Genomic DNA, 14838 nt, shown 5'->3' with positions numbered 1-14838 from the left:
TATAATTTGATCCTAATTTTTAGAGTATGTATAATCTTTAACATGGAGATCATGAATATGAAAAAAAAAAAAAAAAATTGAAAATTTGAAATAGTAATTATATTAAGAAAACATTTGGATTGTTGGTTACAATTGTTTTTAGATGGACCACCTATTTGCGTCCATCTTTAAGATGGATGCTTTATACTTCTGGACTGCCTATTGTAAAAATGTGGTCCAGCCCACATGAAACAATTTTCTTTAAGAAAAATGAGAATTTATTCATGTTCTTCTTAAAAAGGATTTTTTTTTTTTGAAAATTTTTCATCCTATTTTCTTTTTTTTTCCTTTTCTGAATAATAGCAACTTAAATTTTGTTAAAATTACATTTAAAGTCAGTTGGTACAAAAGTGATTGTATGAATTTATTCATGTTCTTAAAAAGGATTTTTTTTTTTGAAAATTTTTCATCCTATTTTCTTTTTTTTTCCTTTTTTGAATAATAGCAACTTAAATTTTGTTAAAATTACATTTAAAGTCAGTTGGTACAAAAGTGATTGTATTGTCCATAGCAGTGTTCACAAAATCGAATCGGAACGATTAACTGGATATGGGGTCTGGAGCGATTGGAACCAGAACCAAACGAACTGGTTCGGTAGAATTCTTTTTTTAAACAAAAAAGGATAAAAAATCCCCCAAAACAGAAAAAAAATAATAAAAAAAAGGAAAAAAAATAAACACAGATTTAATGTATATTATTTTATTACCGTCATTTATCTTAGGAAATTTTTTTGGAGAAGAACATACTAGACATTGGTGCAGTATTTCATTGACTTTGCTTTATGCCGGTCTTTAGTCTTTACTCGCCTTTTTGCACTCCTACATCACGTGTAGACTTGTTGAAGTGTGCACTTTGAAAAAAAAAAATGTGTCACATTTCATTATTACAATGGAATTATATCATGTACTTAAAAAATCATAATTAAAAAAATCGAGCGACATTATGATGCATTTATTTTATTTTATTTTCAAAAAAATATAACATTAAACAAATTTAAAATCATTTTTTTTGTCATATTCATTAAAAAACATATTTTTACAAAAAAACAGAATTTTATTAAGAAAAATGGAAAAACAATTCCCATATTCATCAAAAAATATAATTTTATTTAGCAAAATGATTTTTCTTTTTAGAAAAATTGATTTCTCAAAAACCCTTAAAATCGAGAACATTTGAGCAAGAAACGACTCTCAATGTTAGGATAATTGAATGAATCAATACATGCATTGTAAAGGCTTTGACCATTTTTCAAACGCACCAAATCTTATAAAAAAAATATTTTGTATTTTTTATTTAATTACACAATTGACAAAATTTTCAAATTTATGAAATTTTAATGAAATCGAAGAAAAAATTTTATATAAAAGATTTACTCAATCAGAAATAAACATATCTATTTTATTTGAGGGATAATGCCTTGATAACTAATATCCACAACTCAATTTGAAATAAAACGCCAAATAAATTGATAAAAAAAATATGCGTTTCTTAAGTAGCAGCATTTCTGGTTAAAATCATCTCACAATATTTCGATGTTTGAATAAATTGAAACATAGATCTAATAAATGCTTTGATTATTTATCAAACCCCCCAAATTTCATCAAGAACAATTTGGTATTTAAAAGATTATTGAAAGAATGACGGAAATTTTCAAAACCTATGAAAATCTGCCATTTCAATCCAAAGAAACTCTTTTTTTTCGATGTTTCAATCCAATTCAATTCCTTGTTTTACAGACATTAGATAGTGATTCACAACAACAATGCACGAAAAAAGCCAAAAGAAGACGGGAAAACAAATCAAAAAATGTGATATACAATTAAAAACGGGTGCCTGCAACATGTAACGGCCACTATTTCAAAATAACACCCGTTATAGTCACATAACCATCATTCGTAAATAGTGCTCTATATATCGGCTAACTAACTCGGTAGTGGAAAACCAGCCGGTTAGATAAAAACACAACCGGTTTTGGGCCGGACATTTTAGGGGGCGTAAACTACGATTTTATACACTCAAAACCCGCCTTAACCAAACTCGTGATCCTAGCGGTCCCGATCTAACTGGCCGGTGTTTCTAATGCCGATTCATAGTCACAAAAAAGTTAAAAGATAATCCAAAATCGAGACAGTTATGTAGTGGAGACCATAATTTCTGTTCTTTGCGCTGCCACAAAAGAATCCGCCCTGGTATCTGACTCTCCACATGTGCACAAAGTTTAACCCGTATTTGTTCATGCTATGAAGGACGATCAATTTTTTCAAGCTACATGACCAAATCGACCCCTCAAATTCATAATTATGTTGAAGGGCTCAATTCTCATGTATAAATGAGTCCAAAGGTTGGCGAGTATGATCACTAGCATCAACCAGCAAGGTTTGCCCATGGAATTGCTAACGCGAAGATCCTTGGCAATGCTTAATTTTCGGTATTCGTTATTCAATTGATAATCTACTAAATCGAATGTTATTAACCAGATATTGCTAAGGTAAAATGTTATCATGACTAAACATATGATTTAATTGGTGAGATTCAATTGCAATCACTGTTCTAGCGTATAATACTTTAATCTTTTGGCCGTACTAAGCATTTGTTATACATTAGCCTTACCATTCTCCCAAACATTTCTTTTCATTCCCCTTGTTCATATAAAAATGCTCATCATCATCAATAGGCCCTTCCTCTTCAAAAAGTGTGGCTCTTACCTACTTTACTAAATCGCTTTTGGCCGAAGAAGCTGAAGCCTTAAGATTTTAGGCATAAATCAAAGAGAAGCAATGCCTGGTACTGCCGTTTCAGTTAGATTCGGGCCGCTTCGGTCAGATTCGGGTATGCTTCGGCCATAAAGAAATAGCTTTATAACAGTTTTTTCTTTTTTTAATTTTTTTATTTTTAATTTTTTCCATTATTTGTATGTATTTTACATATAAATATCTAATTTTTTTAAAAAAAAATTTCTAAATCTTCCCCTGAATCGGTCGTAACACCGAATTGTTTCATTTTTCTCATCAAACCGAAGAAGACTCCGAAACAAATCCGATAACATCGATCTAATCTCTCATGATTACCGGCCTCATTTTCTAAACCATTCCATCTTATAACATTAGTAGAAACCAATGCAGCAATATGAGTGCACCAACTTGAGGTTCGGCCTCTAGAAGAAACCTGACCACTTTCTCACTCTCGTGAAGCCCACAAGCAAATAATATGACACCCAAAGCAACCTCTATAGCTTATAGCTTCTGGGCATCATCACTTCCGTGCTTCTTCCGTACAGTCTGCCATCCCGTAGATAAAAACTAGTGATTTCAACAATTTTAACTATTTTTAGAAAAAAAAGTTTATATAAGGACGGAATCTTATAATGTAGAACTACGGATGTACTTAAAAATCTATAGGAAAAAGTAGTTTTAACGTTGAAAAGCCCTTTGATTGATCATCTCGATATCAAGATGTATGACTATAGAAAATAAAAATATTTTAAGTATTAGAAATAACATTTTACAATATATTATCTACACCGTCCATTTTCAAGATTTTCATCTGTTTATAGATCTATTTGATTTTAGCCATTTTTTAAATTTGAATTTTTTTAATTAGATATAAAATAGATTTTGAGATAATCTTAATAACATTTTACATCAAAATTATATACCATGATAAAAAACTGCACCCTTTCAACAAATTATTGACCAAATCGTTTTTCAAACTATATATAAAGCTGACTATAAAATTACCTCAAATAATTTTATGATGGACAGTTCCAAACAAGAACTTCGTATCAAAATTAATTTTAGTCAAACGGTCAATAATCAGTAATCACGAGCACGTCCAAACATGCCTTAGTTATTTAAAATTCTACAGTTCAATGTTTAAGATGGTCGTAATAACTTAAATAGTGGCTGTTCTGACCTCTACCCACGATGCAATATAAAGGTAATCCATGGGGGTAAAAAAAAGAGGTAGAGAAATTCATGCTATACCGTCCGAAATTAATTATATTTACGAAATTCTCACAAAAAATTTTAAAAAATTGTTTCATGCGGGCTGGACCGCATTTCTACAATATGCGGTTAAGAGGTATAAAGCATTCATCTTAAAGATAGATGCAAATAGGTAATCCAAATGTCTTATTGACATAATTTTTATTTTCAATTTTCAATTTATTTTTTTTTGTTTTTCATATTCATGATTTCCATGATCAAATTATATTTAAAAATATATTTATTGTCAAGTGAGCTGACTGCATGAAAACATTGTCCAAAATTTAATTATGCATTCATACCTCTCTTTTTTTTTCTTTTTTTTTTGTAAATTTTTTTTCTAAACTCTCCTTACTTCAGACGGTGAAAGTCCAAAGCCATACCTCTTTCAGTGTTTGATTTGCTGCCTATACAAATTTTATAACTTCATGTTTTATCAATAAAATCTCATAAAGAATTTTTTTTTCAAAACTGCTTCTAGAACCCGGGGGTCTTGAAATTGCTTCTAGAATCTAAATTGCATTTTACTTGTGCAAGTAAATTATATCATAAAATTATTTAAAGTTTAATAATTAATTAAATAAATTTATTTACCAATGTAACTACTCAAATAAAATTCAAATATTTCCAAATTGCTCATTTTTAAGGTCAGGACCAATGATGGGATGAGACCAAGCGGTCATAACCAAAAACGAGTAAACGGGTCACCTGTCCGGTTCACTGTATAGTACCGTTGAACCGGCAATGGACCGATGGACTGGCCGACCCACTAGCTGGTCCACCGGTCTAGTGGCAAACCTACCGGTTCAGTGTTTCCATTTATTTTGCATATTATATATTTTTTTTTGTTTTCATTGGAAAATACTCATTTTTATCATGTTTCATTTGGTCGTTTTTAAGTTATGGGATCGTATGGTATAAGAAGGTGTACTTTTCTTAATTCTAATTAAAGAGCGGAATAGGGTTTAAAATGTAAATTAGAGACTCCTTTGAAGCCCACGATTTTCCGGCGAGAGAGAGGGTTTAAAAGTTGAGGGGGGAGAGCGAGGATTTAAAACTCGAAATCTTCCGGCGTTTTTTCACGGGCAAATCCGGCCATCAATCCATCCCTGTTTGAAGCCCAAGTTAGTATATTCAACCACTTGTTTTGTTTTTTTGGCTTATTGTTGGCAAAAACGGAACAGTTTGGATTTTATTGTGGGCTTTTGCATGAAATTTTGCAATGACCCTGGATCTCTTTACTAGTGATCATTAAATCTCAATGCTATTTCCATTATATATGGGGATGAATTTTCACATTTTTTTACGTGAAAAAATGCTTTCTTTGTGGGTTTTTGCATATATTTTTTGGGAGTTTCTTTTCTAAAATGCATTTTCATTTTCTCCTAGCAAGAATTTTCTGCTTTTTGCCTTCTTTTTTTTGGGGGGGTTTGTTTTGGATGATTGAATGAACTTTGAAGTTGATATTGTTGGTCATGGACCAGTATCGCCTAGGGTTTAAGGCTTCAACTCTAGGGTTTCTCCAGTCACGAAGACAACGAGGTTCAGTGCTCTTCCTTTTTAGGGGTTTCCTTTATGTTTAGGAATTTCCTCTAGATTAGGGGTCTCAGCCCCTTAGGGTTTCCCAAGGTTCTGCGATTTCATCTTGAGTTCTAGAGGTGTTCCCCTGCAAATTAGGGCTGGTCATTCTCTTCCCCCCAGATTTAGGTGTTCCCCTGCAAATCGGGTCTACTATTTTTCCTTGCTCCAGATCTGGAGGTATTTAAATTTCTTCTCTCTAGTTTGTTTCCACGTTTATCTTTTTTATGTGTCGAAAACTGATTACCAGTTGTCTGGATTCAATGGTAGCTGTGTAAGAGTGGATGCCAAATTTAGCTGCATTCCACTTCTTTTTTCTCGATTTGGCCTCGTTTTTTCTTAAGGGCTGCTCTGGAGCTGGAAATATGGCCGCTATATTTTTTCATTTCTTTTCTCGCTGAAAAGTTTGTTACAACCACTGCTACTTCCGTTGGAATAGTCCTTTTTCTTTTGGTACTTGTTTTAGTGGCCATTTTTTCTCTTTTTTCTCCGTGGATTTTGGGTTATGATTTAATGCATTTATTGAAGTTGATGGAAATGATGATACTTTCCTCATATGATCGACGCTGATTCAAACAGTGCTATCTTTTCCCTCTGGGAGTTCCAAGCCAGGTTTCTGATCCTTTCAGCTTATTATCCGTAAAAGTCATTTCTTTTATAATGTCTTAATTTTTACTGTTAAACGGAGTTTAAAAGTTGTAAACTTTTTGTGTCTGAGATGCGCCATGAATTGTCTGGAGTCCAATTTCGATTTGCCCTGTTCGACTAGGTATCCCGATTTTGGCAATTCCAGAGTTGAATACCAAGGTTCCTTCAACTGGAATTGGCTGCCTACCGATCTTTATCCATATTGGGAAATAAAACATTGGATTGATGATTTTTTTAACACCGTTTTGATCGATTTTTATACAGTTTTTGTTCTGCTTCATTTTGGTTGAGGAAAATGAGCATATTGCATTTTAATTATTTTCAGTTTTTCTTTTGAGATATTTGTCAAATTCATCAAAAAAAGAAGAAGAAGATATTGTTGGTTATATTTTGATTTGGGGATAATTGGACGGGTCATTTAAAATTAAGGATATTTGCTTTCCAAGCTTAGTATTTGACTCTATGAAATTTATTATGCTGATTTTTCAAAATAGTAAAAAACCTACTGTGAAAGAGATTTAAAACTTATTGAAAGATATCTTGGATATAGACATTTTATTCATTTACTTGCCTTTCCTTTTTCTTTGGATTTTTTTTATTCTTTTTCCATAATTTCCTTTGTTTTACCCCTTCTCTATATTTTTCCAGAGTTTTATTTATTTTTTTAATTTAAGACTGGTCTGACCAGCGAACCAGTCTGGTTCGGCCGGTCGAACTGACCAGTGCCCGCACCAGTTTGGTCACAGGCCTGATCTTAGCAACATTGGTTAGGACCCAAAATAACTATAGGCATTTTGATATAACACACTAATGTGGCTCGAACCAAATTATGTTAATATATGTGATTGTCTAAGGTCAGTAACATAGAACTGCGAATTAGTATGCTCATTATTCAGGTTATAAACATAAAACTCTTCTTTTTTTTTGTCAATGCTTGATCTGTTTTTGCAACACTGAAATAACTAGGGATATTATCGTCATTTTGGCTTGAGGCACTGGGCTAAATTACTGAACTGCCTTGATTGTTTGGGTTCCCAACCATCAACAATAGGGCTGTTAACAGGCGAGGTTGGGCAAGGCCAGCTAGGCCTGAGGTCCGGCCCAAAACTATGGAAGGTAGGGTAGGGTTCGACATGATAATGAGGCCTAAGCCTGAAAAAATTCGGGCTGGCTTTCTATAAATCTAGGGAATTCTTTTTAAATAGCGCCCAAGCCCTGCCATGGGCCTTAAAATGTGCCCGTACCCTGAAAGCCTGTGGGCTAGCCTGTTCAAGAGCCTTTCTCATTTTTTAAATTTTTCTTAGGGGGTAAAGCCACCCTTGTTAAAGGGAATCATTTGACCTTTGTTTAAATGATACTTTCACTCTCTTTTTTTTAAAGTTCTTCTTTGTGCAAGTTTTCTCCTTTGCTCTACTTTCACTTTTCGCTTGTTTCTCAATTTCTTTTCTTCAGTTTTCCTCCCTCCCTTGCTGGAGGTGTGATGCTTATTTTTCGCTTCAGCTTGTTGGATAAAAACCTAAATTCTCATGTAACTCGTTCTACAATGATAAAAGCCAATCTTTCCTTAGCTGAACTTCTCTTAAATTGGGAAGTTCAGGGGCATGGAAATGTATACAAAGAGACCATTTACTTTTAATACAAGCAGGGCACAATCCCTCTTGTCTGTCAGATTCCAAATCGGGTGGTTGTAAATGTATCATTGACTAGAGTCAAAGTCCAAAAAGTAAAAAACAATTTCTTGAACTTTGTGACACACCCGAAGTCATCCAATTTGGCATCAAATAGCTAGTAGCAATTGCAATCTCCTTGCAACAAAGATAAACGGTCTCATGGTATACAATCCCAGCATGTAATATGTTAGTTTCACTTTGAACCACTGAAAATCACCCTCCTTTATGAATTTTAAGGTGTACTGTTAAATCCTTGCAGTGTTTGTGTTTTTCCTGCTATTTCAGCATACATGGCACTGGCTTCTCTTCGAAATCCATTACTCTCGAACACTCGCTCTCTCCTTCCTTCTCTCTTTCATGGTGGTGGTTTTCCTCGGTTCTTCTCCAAATCGCCCCAATACGTAGGTAAGCCCCCAAACATCCTCTTCTGAAGGGGTAACTTTTGTTTTGCATGGTAGATTGATATTCTTTTTTTTTCATTTCTTTTTAAAGGGTTTTAGGGATATTAACTGGTGGGTAGTTCAAATTTTAGTGCAAATGTTGCTGGGGAATTTGGGTTTTGATTTCCTTGTGTTTATTACTCTGAGAATGTGGCCTTTGCCTGGTAGTTAGCATTATAGGGTTTCCTCTCTTTTTTTATGGGTTTGGTGTTTTCAAATTTTAAATATTGAAAATCTAGGACAAATGTTGCAGTGAAAGTTGGGATTCCAGAGTTTCTATTTGGCGTGGGCAAAGGCGTTGAAACTCATGTCGAGAAGCTTGAGAAGGAGATTGGAGACTTTCAAAAGCTTTTGGTCACCAGGACTTTAAAGCTAAAGAAGCTAGGGATCCCTTGTAAACACGTATTTTCCTTTTACTTTACTTCTTTATTTGTTGCTTTAGGTAAATTTTGTGTCTTTCCTGCTTCCTGCTTCAATACTAGTGAGAAGAAGTAGCTTTCCTTTTTATTGTGTTTTTCACTTTTGTTCTGAATGATTCATGGTGGCAAAATTACTCGTGGATCATACATTCTTAATCTTATTTTAGAATGAGGGATTAAAATTTGTTTTTGCTTTTTCTTTTATGGGTTTTCTTAGGATCTGTTTGGGTTTTCGGTTCAAAGGTCTAGGCGCCCGAATCTGGGTAGCCCAGTAGAAATTGTTTTATTTTTGGGGTTTTTCTCTTTCTAAAATATACTCTAATGGGGCTCTAATGGGTTTAGGTTTCAAATGAACTTAAATAAAACCCACAATTTTGCACCTTTAGTATTAAAAAAAGGACCCAAAAATACCCTCAACAAGGGGCATTTTTGCCCCTAGGAGGGCGCTTAGGGGGTATCCACTTTTTTTGGGCACCTAGGCCTAGGTGATGCGCCCAGGTCCCCAAAACCGCCCCGGCGGCCGCTCAGGCGTTGGGCGGTTTGCTTTTTGAAACATTGGTTTTCGATTGCAGTTTGCAAGTTGGTAAACTTTCAGTATTCAGAAAACAACAGTTTGGAAGTTTTATTTGTTGACTGTAGATGACATCAATGAGTATAAGGGTATGGCCAGAGTTCCCGCTTGGTAGTTGGAGGAAACTCTTGATTAGTTGATAGCATGGTTAAATGTGAGCTTATTGGGGATTCACCCTAAAACTGATGGTGGATAAATGGGATTCTTATTTTGGTAGGACTTGCTGGATGTTTTATCCCTTGGATTTGGAAACTTTTGCCTTCTCTAGGATAACAAATAGTTGTATGCAGAGTAAGATAAGATTTAATTCGTATTTCAGCTTCCAATTGATTCTAGTATTGGATAATCCTTTGTCTTGTGGTGTCAGAGGATGCGTTTCTAGTTCTTCAAACGTTGATGTTAGATAGCAATGGATGTCATGTTTGTATAATATAGGATTATGGGGCATGACCATTTAGACAGGTTTTAAGTTATAGATTGGCGTACCTGTTTTAGATGAGGGGCCCTTTTTCTTAAATATTTAGGAGGGACAACTTCTTTAGGATCATGCTTTTGAGATAGCTTTCAAGCACATGTTCTTTAGGGCTCTCCCGAGGTTTTACAATCACATTCCAACCAATAGTATTTGGACTTCGATGATTAGTTTATTCAAATTATCATATGATGCCTTGCTCGATTTGCCTAGTACACACACTATATGTTCTCGTCTTGAGGGCATTTGTCAACAAATAGTTATTTTTTTGGTGCCTTATCCACGACTAACACATGGACTTGATTCTCCAAAGAACCTGACGCATCATTTGGATATTCTCCAATCCTTAATTGTGCTCTGAAACCTTTCATGTATCAGAGTTAATTAGAAAAACCTACCATCCCCAAACAGGTGACCTTGTTTGCATTTGTATCGTGAAATTCAACCCATCCTCCAGTTTCCAAATTAAATTTTTTTTTGTCACACATGGAACATGTGTATCAAAATCTGTGATGCTGCTGTGGCTCATATTTGGTTCAAGTGCCTGATCTTTTTACTACCAGATTTGGGAAAAGGAAAGAGATGTTTCTTTTGGACTGTATCATCATTCTTATTTATGTAGAAATTATTTTGAGAAACTTTAGTAGTTTCCTAATTGTTCATAGCTTGAGACCATTTATTCTTCCATTCGGTGTACCAGTTCTTTGGCCAGTTTGAATAGTTGGGCAGACATTCATTTGCCTATGTCTGCAAACCCCCTTTTCCCTACTTCTGAGATTGTCTTAAGACATGGCAATCAATGGACAACACCACCAACTTGTGTTCTCTCTTTGGATCAAGGTGCAATATTTTATGACTTAACTGCTAGCTCATGGTTCCTATTTGCCACCATTAGAATAAATTATGATGTTTCCTAAATAATTGATGGAAATGGACATGTTTTATTGATTGATGGGCTGAATTAAATGAACATACTACAGTTGATTTGGACCTACCTTTTAACTTGTGCTGCCATTGCTATCTCTAGTCTATCTCCTACACCCACAGAAACTCAGAAAGAGACTAGTACACTTGAGGACCTTTGGGGTTGACAATTCTTTTGAATCACTTCCTTCATGGGAATTTTCGTCTCTACTCATTTGTTAGGTGAATATGACAATTCTTTTGAATCACTTCCTTCATGGGAATTTACATCTCTACTCATTTGTCAGGTGAATATGACAATTCTTTTGAATCACTTCCTTCATGGGAATTTTCATCTCTACTCATTTGTCATCTTATTGAACTACTTATTCTGGTGCATCTAGCTATATTTGTGGGTAAAACTACGCTTTTGTCCAATACTTCCTTTCCTTAAGTCTGCTATTTCTTTTTCATATTGGCAAATCTTCTTGATTTTCATGTTTTTATATTGGTAAACATGGTGGTCTAAATAGTTTGAACTTCCTTTTCAGTGGTCCAAAATATCTTCCATGTACCTAGCTCTTTTGTTAACCTAGCAACTATATGTCAACTTATATAATTTTCCTTTTTAATTTGTCTCTTACCGATTTGTGAATGAATCCGGAATATAAGATGGTGACTGATTAGTACATGGAAGGATGAAGAGCCTGTAGGTTTGCTGAGTAGAGTCATTACTGAGAGTCCACATATCTGGAGTGCTGCCCATGGTGGGTATGGAAAGAGAAATTATGGAATCTCTAGGGGATTGAGGACTATTGATCAGCATAGTTATCAAAGATGGTCACTTGGGTCACCTAGGAAGGCAATTACGAGGACAACATAAGGCCATCTCTTCTCACCTAACCCTAGTTGATGACTTTGAGGAAAGGTGGCTGCACAATTGCCTTGCCTTGGAATCATTCATAATACATGGTTAATAGTTGTAAAAGAATGAATAAATATGAGTATCATCTCTTTTATGATGTGAGCGTGGATGTCCTAGTGTGAAATGGAGAGCTGTTAGGGTAGTGAAGTGCCCAGCCATAGGACCGGGGATGTGCTGAGCTGTCCTTAAATGGTATATTTCAATCTCAGCGTTGGTGATAGTTCCCTTTGTTACTAAGTCTCAACTAGAGTTGGCCGTTATGGGGAATGGAGATGATGCCGTTGACAAGGTGTCTGTGTGTGTGTATGTTTGTTTTCCTTCTCCCTAAGATCAACCAGGCAATATCACCCTCATAACGTCATTATATTTGTAGTATCAGCAGTAACGTTGTCTATCAAGACAAAAGGAAGAACATGATCGTATGGGGTAAGGGTACACTTTGCCTATATGAAATAGGTTCTTGGAATTGAATAGACAAAGGTCTACATAGTCCACTCATCATGGTGGCATATTATAAATGGCATGGTTGTATGTTCTGTGTATTTTTAATTCTGTATGCTATTGTAGTTTAGCATTTTATGGTGTTTGGAATGACCAAATACATCAATAATCAAGAGAAAGTTGCATTTATGATTCTTAATTGCTTACAACAAAATTTAGTAGACCCTTTGTAGTGAACATGTCTCTCTTATATATATATATATATATATATATATATATATATATTTATTTATTTATTTATTTTTATTTTTTATTTTTATTTTTTATTTTTATTTTTTGTTATAAAGTTGACATTGTATTGATGGTAAAGGGAGTACAAAGATACATTGTATTGATGGTAAAGGGAGTACAAAGATACAAAAGCCCCAAGCAGGTAGCAAAAGTCACCGAGAAAGGTGACAACGAAAGAAAAACGACAACCAAAAAAACAAAAAGAAAAGAAATAAACCGATAAAAAACCCAAAAAGTTGATAAGGGATCCCAAAAAACCGATCAAGCAGCCCCCTTGTAAAGACACCGTTGCTCCATTGTAGCTCCCATTTTGGCGAGGTCGTCATCTGTGCGATTGGCCTCCTGCCAGATATGTGTCCAAGAGACCTGTGTATGCCTACAAAGAGTGTCAGTATGGTAAACAATGTGCCACAGTCTCCAAGGAGGGTGGGCTAAGTGGAAAGCCCAGTAGATAACATTCTTGCAATCCCCTTCAATGATTAGGGTAGGATCGAACAGTGTTAGCCTCTCAAGCAGAGCGCGTGCCTCTGCCTCCGTGGAATCTGTGATCCCGATGGAGGATGAGAAGGTGAGAATGGTGATGTCCGCGTGGTCGCGGAAGATCCCCCCTATTCTGGCCTGGCCTGGGTTGCCCAAGGTGACCTTTAGAACGCCATTTTATACTTGGGGTTTTCAGTCTAGTGTGAGAAAACTGGAATAATTTTGGTTATTCATGCAATTGAAAGAACGAGGCGAAACTCTAAATGCATGGGAAGGAGTCTCGAATTGATGGTGAAAGACAAAAGGATAAGGTTGTCAAAATAAACCGCTAGCTTTGCTGTAAATTGCGCTTTTCTAGTCTAGAGAGAGAAGTAAATGATGTCTGATGAGGAGGAGATTGTGCAGAGTAGTCTAGAAAAAGATACCGGTTACCAATGGTTCAACCTATGCATCTCTCAAGGCACAAAGAAATCATCTTCTAGTTGGAGTTTATTGTTGAATCTTGTCGACAAGAGAGAGAAAGAAGGCTAAGATATACTACGAATAGAGTGAGAGAGAGAGTTTAAACAAAATGGTACACCTTATTGCAAGGTGTCTTAAAAACAGTAAAGGGGGGTGAAAAACTGCCAGGCTAAAGCCAAAGCATGAAATAGGAGATGGTGGATCTAAGGTCTACCCAAATAAAATTGGATCATCAAAAGTTATAAAATGGTATATTAACAATAATATCGTATTATTCATTGTTAATCAATATTTATATTAACAATATAAAATTAGCAATATATTAATGGCATATTATAGAATTATTATTATTATTATTATTATTATTTTCAAGTTTTAAAAATTTTGGGGTCGTCACACATACATATATTCTTCTCAGCATTCTGTCTTGATGCTTAATTGATCCACTCCTTTGCAAATTCAGAATCCTCACTCACCTTTGCTCCCACTTCCACATAAGAAAGGAATGAGTAAGCATAAGATTAGTCATAATTAGCTACACAAGATGAGAGTTGAGATTTCATGAATGGGAATCTTGTGATTTGGTGGAATCTTTACTAGGACCGCTTCCTATTTTCAGAGCACTACGAAGGCAAAAGGTAGGCTTCAAAGGAGTCAGTTCCATTGCGCATTTCATCAGATTTAAATTTCGCATTCTAGAGTCTCCTTTATCTTGGCCTTGTTATTTTATCTGCTTGTGATTAGATGCTGATCATTTGATGTAATTAATGATGTCCTTACTAATATGGATCCCCTTTTCTCAGTGTCATGAGGGACTTATAATGATTTATATTCGTACTCTGTTGTTTTTTATGTAAAATGGACCAATTGCAGAGTCTTTTGGTGGCCCCATTTTTCCTTCTTATTTTTGTGGGTGCTTATTAATGTGTCTTAAATGCATCCACTAATCAAAGAAGAGAATTTACAGTGTCTGCAACTTCTCTACTCTACATAAAATATCGGCACATCTACAATAGAATTCTCCAATTTAAAACTCAGTGGAAAACGTCATTCTTGGAGTTTGAAAACGTAATGAAGTCTAACACTGGGCATTTTTTATAATGTGCAGAGGAAATTGATATTGAAATACACGCACAAATACAGTCTTGGATTGTGGAGGCCACGGGCTGACCATCCAAAGCTTCAGGCGACCTAGCTGTTCATGGGCACAATTGGGGGCTTGAAGAGTTCCTTCGTGGTTCTCTCTCTCACTCTCTCCACAAGATAGCTTGAGAATTCTACTGAACAACTGTAAACCTTGTGAAGGAGAACTTCTGGTGTTTAAGCCCCTTCTCTACAAAAATTTTAGGTATAATTCAAGGTAAAAATGTATTTACAAATAGCACTGGATAGATAGTAGTAGTTACTTGAGTGTGGGTTTGAAATCCTTCGTATGCTAAGGACCCATCGACCTCTATTGTATTGCCTTTTTAATCTAAATTCTTCAATTCATGGCAATAAAGATATCCTTAGGAAA

General features: G+C 35.1%; 1 protein-coding gene and 1 non-coding gene across 5 annotated transcripts; both read left to right on the top strand.

Moving 5' to 3' along the window:
- Positions 1–4776: 4776 nt before the first annotated feature.
- Positions 4777–14838, top strand: LOC18431445 (uncharacterized). 4 transcript variants are annotated; one of them, XM_020665363.2, is made up of 4 exons: positions 4777–5146; positions 8178–8323; positions 8612–8760; positions 14431–14838. In XM_020665363.2, the coding sequence occupies exons 2-4, from the start codon at positions 8209–8211 to the stop codon at positions 14515–14517; spliced, it is 351 nt and encodes a 116-aa protein (XP_020521022.1). In that variant the 5' UTR covers positions 4777–5146; positions 8178–8208; the 3' UTR covers positions 14518–14838. The 4 variants fall into 4 exon arrangements, with proteins under 4 accessions (XP_020521022.1, XP_020521021.1, XP_088714718.1 ...); XM_020665362.2 differs by having other exon boundaries at positions 4921–5146; positions 8204–8323; XM_006841570.4 differs by lacking the exon at positions 4777–5146 and adding an exon at positions 5165–6212 and having other exon boundaries at positions 8204–8323.
- On the top strand, positions 6132–6225 carry LOC148783355 (small nucleolar RNA Z103). The gene has a single exon (XR_016050790.1). It is a non-coding gene; the product is annotated as a small nucleolar RNA Z103 (small nucleolar RNA).

The sequence above is a fragment of the Amborella trichopoda genome, chromosome 2 (genome assembly GCF_054954075.1).
Source record: "Amborella trichopoda isolate Santa Cruz 75 chromosome 2, AtrichopodaSantaCruz75HAP2 v2.0, whole genome shotgun sequence".
Lineage (NCBI taxonomy): Eukaryota > Viridiplantae > Streptophyta > Magnoliopsida > Amborellales > Amborellaceae > Amborella > Amborella trichopoda.
Note: the sequence above shows the minus strand (reverse complement) of the source record. Positions and strands in the feature narration are given on the sequence as shown.

What these genes read in the sequence shown, in the direction of transcription:
- LOC18431445 (XM_020665363.2), top strand. Translation starts at nt 8,209, where the DNA reads ATGGCACTGGCTTCTCTTCGAAATCCATTACTCTCGAACACTCGCTCT. An exon ending in CAAATCGCCCCAATACGTAG is followed by an intron (nt 8,324 to 8,611) that starts GTAAGCCCCCAA and finishes CAAATGTTGCAG; the next exon opens with TGAAAGTTGGGATTCCAGAG. An exon ending in TAGGGATCCCTTGTAAACAC is followed by an intron (nt 8,761 to 14,430) that starts GTATTTTCCTTT and finishes TATAATGTGCAG; the next exon opens with AGGAAATTGATATTGAAATA.